This window comes from Anguilla rostrata, chromosome 1, assembly GCF_018555375.3.
Source record: "Anguilla rostrata isolate EN2019 chromosome 1, ASM1855537v3, whole genome shotgun sequence".
Lineage (NCBI taxonomy): Eukaryota > Metazoa > Chordata > Actinopteri > Anguilliformes > Anguillidae > Anguilla > Anguilla rostrata.
In genome coordinates this window covers 60,504,393-60,518,195 of record NC_057933.1, presented here as the reverse complement: position 1 = coordinate 60,518,195, position 13,803 = coordinate 60,504,393, and the positions used below count along the sequence as shown (strand labels likewise).

General features: G+C 39.4%; 2 protein-coding genes across 2 annotated transcripts in view; both read left to right on the top strand.

The window, feature by feature from the left end:
- The window catches only part of tg (thyroglobulin), a 47,540-nt gene extending 46,242 nt beyond the window's left edge, over positions 1-1,298 (top strand). The window contains exons 46-48 of the mRNA XM_064346312.1: positions 84-224; positions 366-559; positions 1,024-1,298. Of these exons, the coding sequence (XP_064202382.1) occupies positions 84-224; positions 366-559; positions 1,024-1,160 (472 nt within the window). The 3' untranslated portion in view covers positions 1,161-1,298. The remainder of the gene's footprint in view (positions 1-83; positions 225-365; positions 560-1,023) is intronic.
- Positions 1,299-4,545: 3,247 nt separating this feature from the next.
- On the top strand, positions 4,546-13,633 carry LOC135260766 (CCN family member 4-like). Its single transcript, XM_064346299.1, has 5 exons — positions 4,546-4,791; positions 10,796-11,072; positions 11,409-11,663; positions 12,503-12,696; positions 12,935-13,633. Exons 1-5 carry the CDS (start codon positions 4,744-4,746, stop codon positions 13,232-13,234), a joined length of 1,074 nt encoding a protein of 357 aa, XP_064202369.1. The 5' UTR covers positions 4,546-4,743; the 3' UTR covers positions 13,235-13,633.
- The last annotated feature ends 170 nt before the right edge of the window (positions 13,634-13,803 follow it).

Below are 13,803 nucleotides of genomic sequence, written 5' to 3'. Positions count from 1 at the left end.
ATATCCATGGTCCTTATTTAAGTGACTTAATATCTGTTATAGTAATTAAAGTCTTCTCCCCTGTCTATATCCTTCATCCTCAGTGCCGATTTGTCCATGCCTCTGGACCTCCAGTTTGTGTTTGGAGTCCCTCATCACTCCAGGACACACAGTCTTTTCACCAGCAGGGAGCGAAGGCTGGCTCAACAGATGATGGCCTATGTGGCCAATTTCGTCAAGTCTGGGTACGGAACACAATGCATGAGACTCCCCTGCATAAATCTACAATCTTCAGATCAAACCAAGTGCACTGATCAATAAATCCAAATACTCAGTATATGCTTAATGAGTGCCTTGCTGTTTTTCGTTCTTGTTTTCTTCTCCAGAAACCCAAACTACCTACACTTCTTCTCCCAAGCATCATTCAGTGAATCACTACCTCCCTGGCCTCGCTTCCTGCCCAGTCCTGAGGGGGACAATTATAAGGAGGTGGACATGCCCCTTAGCAACCACAAGGGCCTAAGGAGGGCGGAGTGCTCGTTTTGGGCCGACTATGTTCCACAGCTGACAGCTTCCACAGGTATGTTGAAGTTTTTGGGAGAGAGTGTAGGTGATTGCGGTGTGCTACTGGTATTGGTTTCACTGGAATGTAAGGAAAGTATGCAGAGCTCCTTCAAGTATTTAGGGCTTTATCTGCCATTTATCCAAGGTTTTGCCAGCCTGTTGTTTTACACATTTTTTCTCAGCATGTGAAGCAAAGCAAGGAGAGTGGATATGCATAAAGTATGCAGTTTTCAATCATGCAGTTTTTCTCTGCTTTCTCAATTGTTGTCATGCCGCATGTTCGTTGCTGAGCTTGAAAAAAGCAGAAAGTAATCAGTGATTATAACCACAAACAATTATTTACAGTAAATTATTATATTTTGAAAAAATATTATTTGTTGTATCAGTAATACTTCAGTCCAATATAAAAAGTAAACTGGCAATCATTGTGACAATCTGTTTATTTATTGTTTAAAAACTCATCGTGTCTTTTCTCCCTAGCCAAACTCTCACCTGCCCTTTCAGAGGAAGAAACGAACAGCTTTGGAACCCCCACACAAGAAACAAAATTGTTCAACGTTTTCCGTACTTCAGTGACCCAGAGCAAGCCAAAGTCTGAAAAGGATGCTTATAATTAAAGCCCTGCACTAACATAGATATAACATAGACAAATATACACCTGACTATGCTGTTACATAATTTGTATTAATAGAACCTAATCACATTTCACTGAAGCTGTCTGTGCAAATCAAACAATAAATTGCATTCTAAAAAGATTTGAGATATGAATGAGTGCATCATTACAGATATAATGGTTCACAGATCATACAAAAAAATATTGTTCATAATAGATAGTTCAGGCACCTTATGTTTTAGGCATTTTGTCAAAATGTTTTCAGTCATACTGTCAAACAATTTGGTGACAAGCTTGTTAGAAACTAGGATCCCACTTCCTGTTCATAGACCAGATCTATATAAATATGAACCAGAGCTGGTGCTAAAGTTTTGGTGGCCCTAACAAGACAGACAAATGGTAAAACAGTAACCTATAATGTATAATTCAGTAAACATTAAAAATGGCATGTGTACTTGCGTATGATTAATGCCTATGGCCGCATTCTGAAGCATTACCTTGGCTTCATTGATGATTTGACTGCTGACAGCAGCAGCAGGAGGAATTCTGAAGTGTACAACAAATGCATATTCACTCAAATCCAACCAAATATCTTAAAACTCATTGGACAATGCTTCATCTTACAGCAGGACAATAACCCCAGACATGCTGTTAAAGCAACAAATGCGTTTTTCAGGGCCAAAAAGTGGAATGTCCTTAACTAGCCAAGTCAATCATCTGACCTGAATCCAATTGAATATGCGTTTCACTTGCTGAAGACAAGACTGAAGACAAAAATCCTGCAAAACAAACAGGAACGGAAGGTGGCTGCAGTACAGGACTGGCAGAGCATCACCAGGGAAAATACGAATAAGATTATATTCCTTTGTCCAATTACCTTTGGTCCCCTGTGTAGTTTTGGTCCCTCCATGTGTGTGAGAAAACAGTTCTTTAAAGGGAACTTATGGGAGTTATTTATGTTGAATCAAATTCAATGACTTTATTGATTCATTGAATTGCAGGCTGTGCATTGCAGAACGGTATGTCCAGGAAGTCAAGAAAAGGAATGTAATGCTACAGTATGCTTCTGGAATTTCAATACTTGTGGGCTGCTAAGACAAAAGACAGTTCTGTCCACATGCATAACTCCTTAAACACATGTGCTACAGGCTGCGGAGTGATCTCCAGAGGGATTTCAGTTCATGCCCCTTCAGCGTCAGTCTGTATTTTTAATCCACTTTGAGAGTTTTAATGACTGTAGTAAAAGAGGATCCGCCCAAATAGCAAATAACTTAAATATCCTTTCAAATACGTTTAAACATAACATAACATTCATATCTTTTATGAATTAATACCTACCATGAATTGAAAATTGAATATATTTATTAAAACAGAAGTCAGTGTTGTTTTCACAAACTGGAAATAAATGCACATTCCTGTAGCAGCTGTGATTCTTCCGGTATTCACTGTATTTGGGATAGAAATAAACACTTTACTGCCAATCTTTTCTAACTGGATACTTCTCCCTGGCACCTTGCGTCTCACATGGTGAGAGGAGCAGTCGTGCTCTGACCTGGTCTCACGCCCTGAAACTCACATGCATGTTTAAAGGTGATTTTTCCCCCTTCTAGATTAAAGCTGATGTCCATCTAAAGTATAATTTATGTGACAAGCGGTCAATGCAAAGTTAGAGAACTTTTGCCCAGCCTCTTGCTCTAGGCCATTAGTGTTGAGTCTCGTGTCCTACACTTTGTTGGCCTTCAGATACCGGATGGCTCCTGTATCTGCAGTTACAAACCGCAGTACATAAAGTATTATGTGAAGTTGACACTTCCCATTGGTTTTTGGGCTAGAATTACAACTTTTCCCACCAGTGCTCATTTTCCGGTAGAAGAGCGAACAGAAGAAAATTCAATTGAAATATCCCGGGGCTCAAAGTCAGAACAACCAGCAGGATAATTTATAACAGAAGAGACCTGTAACAAAGAGAATATTTCACATAGTGCAAAAAAAAAAAATAATAACCCAAAGTACTTGCCGCTGTTTACTTGTCCAGAGCAAGCAGTGGCTACTACCTGCACAAAACCAGATTCCATTTGCTGCGTCCTGTTATATGTCAGGGAACAGTGGTATTATGGGCACTGTGAATATTTTGGGGATATTGTTGAAAAACCTTGCCATTCTGTCCTCAGAACTAGTCTCATGATCCCAAATATTACTGTTTTGTTTCATACATACATAATCACAGACAGTGGCTTTCAAGGAAATGAATGATGAATACAGAAAATAAGAGATGTGTGCTAAAATAAGAGAATTTGGCCTGGTTTATGTAGTGGGCTCGCAGGACCAGCTGCCCATATAATTTCATGAGTGATTTTGTACAAGATTGAGCCAACAAACAACCCAAAAAAGAAAACACTGGGGCAGGGATGTGAGGTCATCACTGTGTTGTGCCTCGTGTCCTAATGATAGGGATGTGCACCAAACTTTCTCATTAGAGGTTGATCTTGGTTCTGTTTTGTGAATTTATATTTCCTTTAATTTTCCTCAAGATGGATGTGTCAGTGGAGTATGCTTTGGTCTATCAACCCAGATCAGTAATAATGGCAATGCTATCACTGTATGGAGACCATAGGCACTGCCCACAGATAAAGTTCAAGTTCAACCTTTGCCTGCTTTGAAGTTTGTGATACATATACAGGTACACAATACCACTGTATACACTTCTCACAAAAATATTTGATGCATGCTTTATTTCATAGGATTATATTTTCTAGTCACTGAATCCTGTGCCATGAATTATGTTGCCATGCCATTGCATAAATCAATCTCTAATAATGAGTTGGTCTTGGGACTATAGGCTAGGCACTAAACTCACAATCTTCTGCTGTAAGGGTGGAACTTCTGCTGCCTTATTTATAAGCATCACACCTGGGTAACCAGTGTGAAAGATTACAGTGACTGGGCAATTAAGCAACTCAAACACCTTAGGTTTCTGTGATAATATGCCCTTGGACACTGCTTTGAGTTAATATTATACATTTAAATATAATATTTATATATAATTATACATCAAAGAAGCATGCACTATGCATTTCTCAATGTATAACCTTTTAACGTGAAACTTTTAACTGTAAATTAATTGAATACAATTGAATATGTGCTTATCATTTAAGAAAATGAAAATAAATCCTATCTAAATAGAAAAGTGTGTTTTAAGCTTTTTTGTGGCTTTAAAATTTACCTAAACTGTATGATTTAAGAAAAGATTATTTGCAAGTAGTGCGGGCAAGTAGCCTTTTTTGTAATTAGCCTACTGGACTGATTAGAACATGGTTACCCCGCCCACACCAATCCCTTTCCCTTTAAGGAGCTGTTTTCACTGTATTGGTAGTGGGAATAAAAAAAGGGCAGGGAGGAAAATTACCAAAAATGCAGGGCTCGTCCCAAGGTCTGACGTAAAGAGTCGCTTTAATAAGTCTGTAAGGTCCGGGAGAGTGACTGTCAAGTTTCAGAATGCTGTGAGCTCCTGGAGACGCGGGGCGTTTTGGTTTTTTGTTACGAGGGTCTAATTCTCGGTTCAATGAATTTATTTGTGAAATGTAGTAATGAGGTGGCTTCTGTCGTGGATTCTAACATTCGCCAGCATTCATCAGGTGAGCGGGCTGCATTGATTTACTTGTTTTCTGTTGTTTTCGTTTGTCTTTCATTATATCGTGTGCTTCTGAAAAAAAATCAACATAAGAGAAATTGCACATAGCGTTGTATTTGAACGAGGTCAACGGAGACGAGAGACGGACAGTATAAACAAAATCTGATTTTATACCATAAGCTTCTTCTGTGCTGATGCACGCCGGCTCGTACCCTGAGGGTTATGCATCTCTAGAATGTGCTTTTCCATTCAGCTGAGCGGGTGTTGTGCGGAGGGGGAAGGGGCGTGGGTATAGCTGGAGATTCTTGAAAGAGCAATGACCAAGGATCATATCTAAAGAAAATCCACTCAGTACAGGCGCACAAAAACGCTTGCCGTATCCAGTTCAAGGGCGACTCCCTTTCCAGCGCCGCTAAATCAGGTTCCCATTTCTTCCCTGAAAAGATAGTGGTTTCGTCAAATGTACAGCTTTGTGAATGTGTGAATGAGATGTAATCTTGTACATGCTTCGACTATTTTTCCTTATTTTTGTTAGGACTTATGCAAAGATAAATGCATTGCACCGTAAAAATGTGTTTGGCCTATGTAGGCCTAACAATTATTTGATCTTATGATAATTATGTATTGGCCGGCTTGTTGGCCGTCGGAATATGTTGGTATAGCACTAAATGTGGCAATAGATTCGACTATATATAGACATAGCCTATGAAGTGAATTTGTCTCAACAAATATGATTTGTTGCATAATTGCCATAACCTCACAATTAATCGTAGCCACACAGTCAAGGACAGTAAAAAGCACAAAGCACATTTTTGGATTCAATAAACGTAACTGTTGGATTACCACAGTCATATAATACCAGTACCTGTCAGGTGATAGACCGGCCCCACCTGAACTTGACTTTTGCACTGAAATAACCTTAGGTGATCCCACTGTCAAGCTGATAACCTATGGTTCTATGAGAGAGCATGTTAAATTAGGCAAACTAACATGATATGAGTTGTTTTTAACGTGTCAACTTTTAGATACACTTTGTTAGTGTTTCATGACTGTGATAAGGACCTTCTAATGGGGCATTGTTAAATATATTACATCCAAATTCTACCACTTCCATTGCAGCTGAGAGTAGTGCTAAAAGCATTCTTGGAAAAGGTATCTTTCTCAATAGCAGGCAACAATCTTGCTATTGTTGCATAAATTATGTTTACAATTTCAAAAACTGCTGAAACGGTCACAACTTGACATTATTTACTATGAAAAGCTTAGCTTTTCCCCTGCACTTACTCAACATTGTAACGTTTTGAGCGGATTGGGGATGCCTGCGTGTTTGGCTGGTGACCCCTGTGTAATGAAATGTTCATAAAGAGAAGGGTCCGGTTTCAATTTGCTGCTTGTTCTTTGAAAGGAATTGGCTCTCATACATGCCAGAAAGTCTCCCTATAACAAATGAATGTTTTCCGACGTGGCTAGTGACTATCATCTGAAAGCTATTCCAGAGTACCACCTCCCTCAGCCTGCGGAGGAAGATTTCTCTTAAACGGTTATCTTAGTCTAGCTCTTGGCATACATTTCCTTCGAATCAGAAACCAGTTCATTACAATGCAATACAGTAAATAAGACAACGCCTGTATCTACTGGATCTACATAGACAATAAAAATTATTTTACATGCTGTTTTCCCTTTGCTCATCCTCAATGGGAAAAAACAGAGGTGACAGACAGTATGGTGCCACTTCCTACACTTCAACAGCTAGCATTAAGTAGGCCTACTACATTTCCCAGGTGAAGGCAGTTTTGTCCCCATATTTCCATTTTCTCAGACAGATTTTGTTGTATTAATGCAATTAATACATCTACATTTTATGAGGCATATGGTAGATATTAATGTCTTTTTAATTGATGGTGTACATGCATTGGACAAAGCATACATATGCTCGAGTCTAAGCATTGGATCTATCAGGTCTGGTCATTTGTTTCTATACATTTTGGAGTGAGGAATTCAAATAAATATATGCATACATCTTTGAGCATATTTGTATCCTCTTAGATTGATTTTTCTACCATTGTGGAATCGGCACAGACAGATCCAACCCCATCCTTCCACTATTTTTAGAACACAGTAGAAGTGATACAGAACACATAAAGAACTTTGAAATTATGTGAAAATTTAAAAATTTATCACCAAGAAGGATGACTCACCTCTTATTGTATGGAATAGCTTTGTTTTTATGCTTAGTTTTTGTTGTCACAACACATCATGATCCAACTGAATTTGAAACACCTGCTGCTTGTTTAATGAGTGGGAGAAAACCCAGCCACTGTTTTGGTTTGTCTTGGATGATCTGTGAATGGAAGTTTTAATATTAGGCAGCAATTCACAGGAGACCTGTTAGGCTTGATAGAGGGATGGTTGTGAAATTATGAAGATGCTAAAACCAGAGAACATTTATTCTACCAGAAAATGCAGGGCTGTGTAGAAGTGCTGTGACTATCTATTAATAGCGTTCTGTTATATACATCATATAAGCTGGGCTCTTCAAATTCATTTTTGAATGTTTTCTGAGGGAGTTGCTATTGGGGAGATGCAAATACCAGCAACTGATCTCAGAGGATTGCCTGGGGTTTGGGCATACTCAATTTCAAATCAAGTTCATTGTATATTTTCTAATGCTGACCTCTGGTGGTTAACTGAGACACTGTCTGCATTTACTGATCAAATTATTTTTTACATGGCTGAATGATTTTTTAGGTCACTTAGGTCCTTTTTTCTCAGCTGAGATTGGAATTGTTTTACTAGGGCAACTCAGTTGAACAACTCAGACTAAGCGTACAGCAGCAGTACAACATATAGGAATCAAGCATGCAGCCACCTGTTAACAAGGCTAGTTCTCTTTCTACTTGCCAGGTTTCTTTGCCACAGATGTGTCACATCTTTGCCAGCACAGCAGACAATGAGCCACTTAATTCACATCGCATAATTCTGTATACATACAATAAATATATTCATAAATAATACCAAGGTGCCAAAAAAGATTCAGACTATTTTGTACTTGAAATATATGGGGAGAAAAAAAAAAGTTGTAAAGAAAGAGTACACAGCAATAACAGGCTACTGTAACAGTGGCATATTTTCATTTTTAGCAATACTATGCTGATTTAGTATGAATTTAAGAACTACCAAGCCAGTGTAGTTTAGCATTAGAAATATATATTTTTTCCAATATTAAAATCTAAATCTATTGGCACACAGGTTTTCCAGGAAAAATATCAGATTGTTTTTCCGAATAGCAAATTGGTTTTGGGCAGAAAGTATGAATTCGTGTCTGTGCACAACATACCAAATATACTTATATTGGTAGTACAAAGAGGTGAGATTATTGCAACATTTGTAGAATATTACGAAATATTTCATATGAGAAAGCTTGGAAAATACCCAATGTTTAACAAATCACAATGTTTATTTTAATTACATTACTCTCTAGTTTGGAAAATAATTTGTAAAATAGGGTGAACAGGGTGATATGTGAATAACATGGTTAGAATAATATTGGAGCATGAAACATTTGCTTGTTTGTTACAACATGTTCATATTTGAATCTCTTGAATTAGTGTATTGCAATTTTATGTTGTGCAGCTCTAATATTTCAAGTGGAGATTAGGTCCTCAAATAAATCATAATATGATGATTACTGTTGTCATAATACTACAGCTTTATGAAAAGGAAATGTAACCGTCATTTTCCTAACAAACACAAAGAGCTGGTTTAACTTCAAAGTAATTTCAAATGTGTGCAGTAAAGTACTTCAAAGAGGCTAATCTGAGATGTCTTCTCTTAGCTTCTGATGAGAATCTTTGCTAGTGCTTGATCAAATAGCAATTGTCTCGGGCCACTGTGAAACAGTGATTTCTCAGCTCCACTGTCCAGTACCAAAGTTTGGGGCAGAAAATGCTGTCAGGTGACTTGGTTATTTTCCTTGGCTTTTTATTCTGCATTGTCTTGCATTATGATATTTCAGATGTTTGAGATTTTTCAGATTTAGATGTTTTAGATATCTGTGAGGTATTTGTGAGGGGGAATGACCGGAAATGCTTGATTGTTATTAGTTCTGAAGCCACTGGAAATTTTCAACAGACACTAGTCTTTCCTTCTCCAGACCAAACAAAAAACACTTAGAGCCCAGAAAAACACCCAGCAGTCAAAGTGTTTATTTTCAAAGGTTACAGCTTATAGGAGGTTGAGGGGAAAATGAAGAAATTAGAAGAAATATTTTGATATATTTATTTCTGTGAAGACTAAACTGATGAGCAGGATAGATAAACTGAACTTTCTGAACCCAGAAATGGCTCAGCATGTGTGCTGAGGTTTCATCATAAGCTTATGAGTCCATGGGAACCCTGGCAGTTTGCTGGAGCTGCTGCAGGACACAGATGGAGACAGGGATTTTTGAAAGGGTGAAGTGTGTGTCACCTCAGTGGAACACACACAGCCATTACACCACTGCTGAATACACAGGGCTTCTGTCCGTAATGGAATGCAGAACAGAATGTTCCAGAAGACCAGAGCCGTGCCATGGTGGGCCTTCCTTTCGTTCCTCCTTCTTGCTGTCTGTGTGCATCAGTTCATGAGCACATCATATATTTGTTATCCTTTTATGCTAGTATTTTGTTCCTTGGCAAACCATGAAAGATCAGGAAATGAAAGATGCATAAATACAGCTTACTTTTGGTTTCTTAAAGACAGGTGGTGTGGTCTGGTTGGTTAAAAAGCCACTGTTAACCAAAATGATGATGTCACAAAAACAGAATAGGATATGACAAGATCTATCTGGTCATCCTCATATCCTTGGATCCACAAAATGAATATACTTTAGTCACATATTTGTAACTAAGAAATAAATATAGGTACTTGTTCCACTGTTGATTTTTTACTTGATTCTCCTTGATAGTTCACTGGGACTTCCAGGTAAAATAAAGGGTACTTTTTATGGTTTGATTTGATAAACAGTACTCAATATTAATCAAGAATTGCTGTTGTGGGGAGTCATTTAATTTGTGCTTGTGAAATTAGTTAAAACAGTTGTTAAGAAGATAATGGCCATGTGTGTATTCTCCAGACGTGTGTTTTTGTTGTAATTTTTCCTTCAATTGAAATGTTTTAGAGGAAAACGTCCCCAGAACTTCCTTTTTTAATGAAATGTTTAATTGTGCACTGCCACCAGTGTCTGGATCAAGAGATGCATGTGTGGCCTCACCTCCACAGGAAAGGCTGTGGTTGTGCACTAATCCTCCTGAATTTGTTTTTGGTGACTCGAAACAGGAAGGCGCTAGAGACAGAGACAAGTATTCTTAACTGGGATTAGTGGAAACTTGATCTGCTGAATTATCAAAGTTCATTTCAAGAACTAATGAAAACAACCTCCTTTCCAGACAGGTTCAGAAAAAGAATAGTTCTCTGAAGTATTTTATTCCAATCACCAGGATTTGCTAATTAGCACAACAAAGATGTAAAGAACTAATTCGTGAAATCAGGTGGCTAAATTCATGGGTAGAAGAAGCACATGGCAGGATTTTTACTTTCTGACCCCTGATCTTTCTACCTCTGCTCCTCTCCACCTCAAGATTCCCGAACATCTTCTGCTTTGCATCTCCAAAGACAGTGGTAGCATATGTGCTTTTTATTTACATTCACAAATCTCTTAAGTATACACAGTTGTTCCTCAATTCAATATCATGTTTTTCTTTTGCAAATTGAGTCCCATTGAGATGGCAAGTGAAACTTACACCAAATAGTATATTATTCAGATATCCTATCAATTTGAAATAAATGTTAGTATTTTACACAACTACTGAACTACCAGTTTTATTGAGGTTAAGGAGGAACAGACAGTTTAGTGCCACTGGTACCCTTGTTGTGCCATATTGGATTGCTTCCAGTAATTTTTGCCTGTCAAAAAACCTGTCAGAGCCTACCCCCTCAGACAATCCACTGAAGAAATGTTTATCTTTCAGGGTATTTCCCAGAATTCCACCACCATGCCTCCCACGCTCACTGCAGTGGATCCTTCTAACCGCACGCAGTACTGCAAGTGGCCCTGCAAGTGCCCCAAGAGCGACCCCCTCTGCCCGCGGGGGGTCAGCCTAATGATGGACGGCTGCGACTGCTGCAGGGCCTGCGCCAAGCAGGTGGGCGAGACCTGCAACGAGGCGGACACCTGCGACTACCACAAAGGCCTGTACTGTGACTACAGCGCGGACAAGCCGAGGTACGAGAAAGGAGTGTGTGCATGTAAGTGACCTCATCTTTGGCGACATCTGGCGCATTGTTACATTTCATTGAGTTCACTGGACATCATAGTAATCTTCAGGGGGTGAAATGCAACAAAGAGAACGTATCAAAATGTTCTTTAAAAAAATATGTTCTTCATTGAGCTTTGGTTCTGTGTATCATTGATGTAGCTACTCAGACACTGCTCTATTTGCAAAGGTTGTCAAATCATAAATTCTGATTTCATTTCTGAATTTCAGTCTCTGCAGCTATATGAGGGTCTTGGCAACCACTTACCTCTTCCTGACTTAGATTGCTGCTGGGCTAGCGTACGCGGTTGTGTTTGTGTCCATGTAGACATGGTGGGCACCGGCTGTGAGCATGATGGTGTGATCTACCGGAACGGACAGAGCTTCCAGCCCAGCTGTAAATACCAGTGCCTGTGCGTGAACGGAGCCATCGGGTGTCTGTCCCTCTGCACCGAGTCCCAGCCCCCGTGGGTGTGGTGCCCGGCGCCCAGGAGGGTCAAGCTTCGGGGCCGCTGCTGCGAACAGTGGATCTGCGATGAGCCCAGGAAGATTCGAAAGGCCATACCCAGGCACGCCGTGGAAGGTGCCACCTCCGCTGTTTCGCTCCTTTGATTCCCCAGCCGAAGAGATGGGGGTCAGATTTGGGAAATCACAGCACACAATCAAGTTTAATGCAGTGGGATTAATGTGAACGGTTGGAGAGTTGAATTGTGGAAAATCCAATGGATGGAATATTTCGAGAAAAATTTATCTGAAGTTAGGCACTCAATTTACTTCAATCATAGTTTATTATGTACGTATATGCCTCTGCACAAGATTACTCTGGAACCCACTGCCCAACTAGCTTTGGTGCAACATAGGTAATTAAACATACACCTGCCTTCTGGCTGTAGAAACATCTGGTAACATATTCCCCAGCTCCAAAGTGTCAAAATAGTGTCCTGCCAGGACAGGATTTAGATGCCAGGGAGCCACTGTTCCATTTTGCTCACTAGGACTCGTCTGGTCAGTCACAAGCCTGAAATCAGCCTGTGTCACCTTCCTAGTCCTACAGTCAAGTAGCTGCTGGCTCGGAGTCCTGGGTGGGGGACTATGGTGATTACATGCATGTTCATTTTTAGAGTTTGAGTTGAGTTTTAACATTGAGTTTTAAAATACTTGCTGTCAGTCTCATTCTGTCAACCCTCAGGTTAGTCCACAAGGCCCAGGATAGTAGAAAACGGACACAATCAAACCACACATGACAGAAAAACACAATCAAAATGAACAACAAAAGCAAGACAGAAAACAAAAAAGGAATAAACAAAGCAATACAACAAACAGTTACAAAATGAAAATATAATTATTCATCAGAAAATGACAAATTTACAGAGATCATTGCAATGATGGGATGTTCTTTTGTCTGCTCATATGTTGGCACAGTGTACCCAAATGACAATGAAGTCTGGGACAAGAACTGTGTGACGCAGACTACGTCCTGGAGCCCCTGCTCTAAGACCTGTGGCCAGGGGCTGTCCATGCGCATCTCCAATGACAACACCCAGTGTGAGATGGTGAAGGAGACTCGTCTGTGCAACCTACGCCCCTGCGACATCGACATTACCAAGCACATCAAGGTGCACGTTTTTTAAAATCTTTTGTAGAAGCGTTCATGTTGTGTAGCATACAAAAATGTAAAAAAGTATTTGCCTAAAAATCCATTCAGTGTGATAAATGTGCAATAATAGAGGACATCAGGAAGGGGGCAAATACTTTTTGCACTGTAAGTTGTAATTAATTAAATATATGGATAATGGGTTAAAAAGCTACAATATGACACCTCATATAAACACTACATGTCTCTTTCTCTCTCAGCCTGGAAAGAAATGTCTGAACATTTACAGAGAGGAGCAGAGCCAAAATTTCACCATATCAGGCTGTGTGAGTACCAGGCCGTATAGGCCAAAGTACTGCGGGGTCTGCACAGACGAACGCTGCTGCATCCCCTACAAGTCCAAGACCATCCTAGTGGACTTCCGGTGTCCCAACGGAGCCATGCTCTCCTGGCAGGTCATGTGGATCAACGCCTGCTTCTGCAACCTCAGCTGCCGCAACCCCAACGACATCTTCGCTGACCTGGAGCGCTACTATGACTTCCCTGAGATTTTCAATTAAGAAGACAAACTTGTTTCATTGACCCAAATTGCAATACATATAGATCCATAAGTCAGCTTTCTAACTCAAAGATCGTTTTGTGTTCAAGCCATGATTGGCAACTGAAAATTTCTGACCTTTAAATTTGTTATATTTTTATTCTTTGCACCTGAACGTTTTGGAAAAAAAGGATGCACATCTGTCATCCATAAAATATTATTTTTCCTATTGGAAATAAACTTATATTTGTTTATGAAATAGTAGTAAACCAAAATAATGTTTATGTTAATAAAGAGTACAGCAGAATTATACTGAATCCATAACAAAATGACTCATCGCAGTTATGTTACAATTTGACTTTTTCTGTTACAAAACCACAAAATGAAGATCAATAAAAATATAAAAACTAAATCAAAATTACCACAAAAAATGGCCTACGGTATTGTATATCATTTGAGTGGATAACAGAAACATGTATTGGGTAACCTCTAGTATGCCCAGTTAATGAGTTAGGTAGGAACAGGGAAGATTCAGAGAGAACAGGAGGTCCATCCCATGGACCTGCCCACAAGTGTAAGTCCCGATCCTGT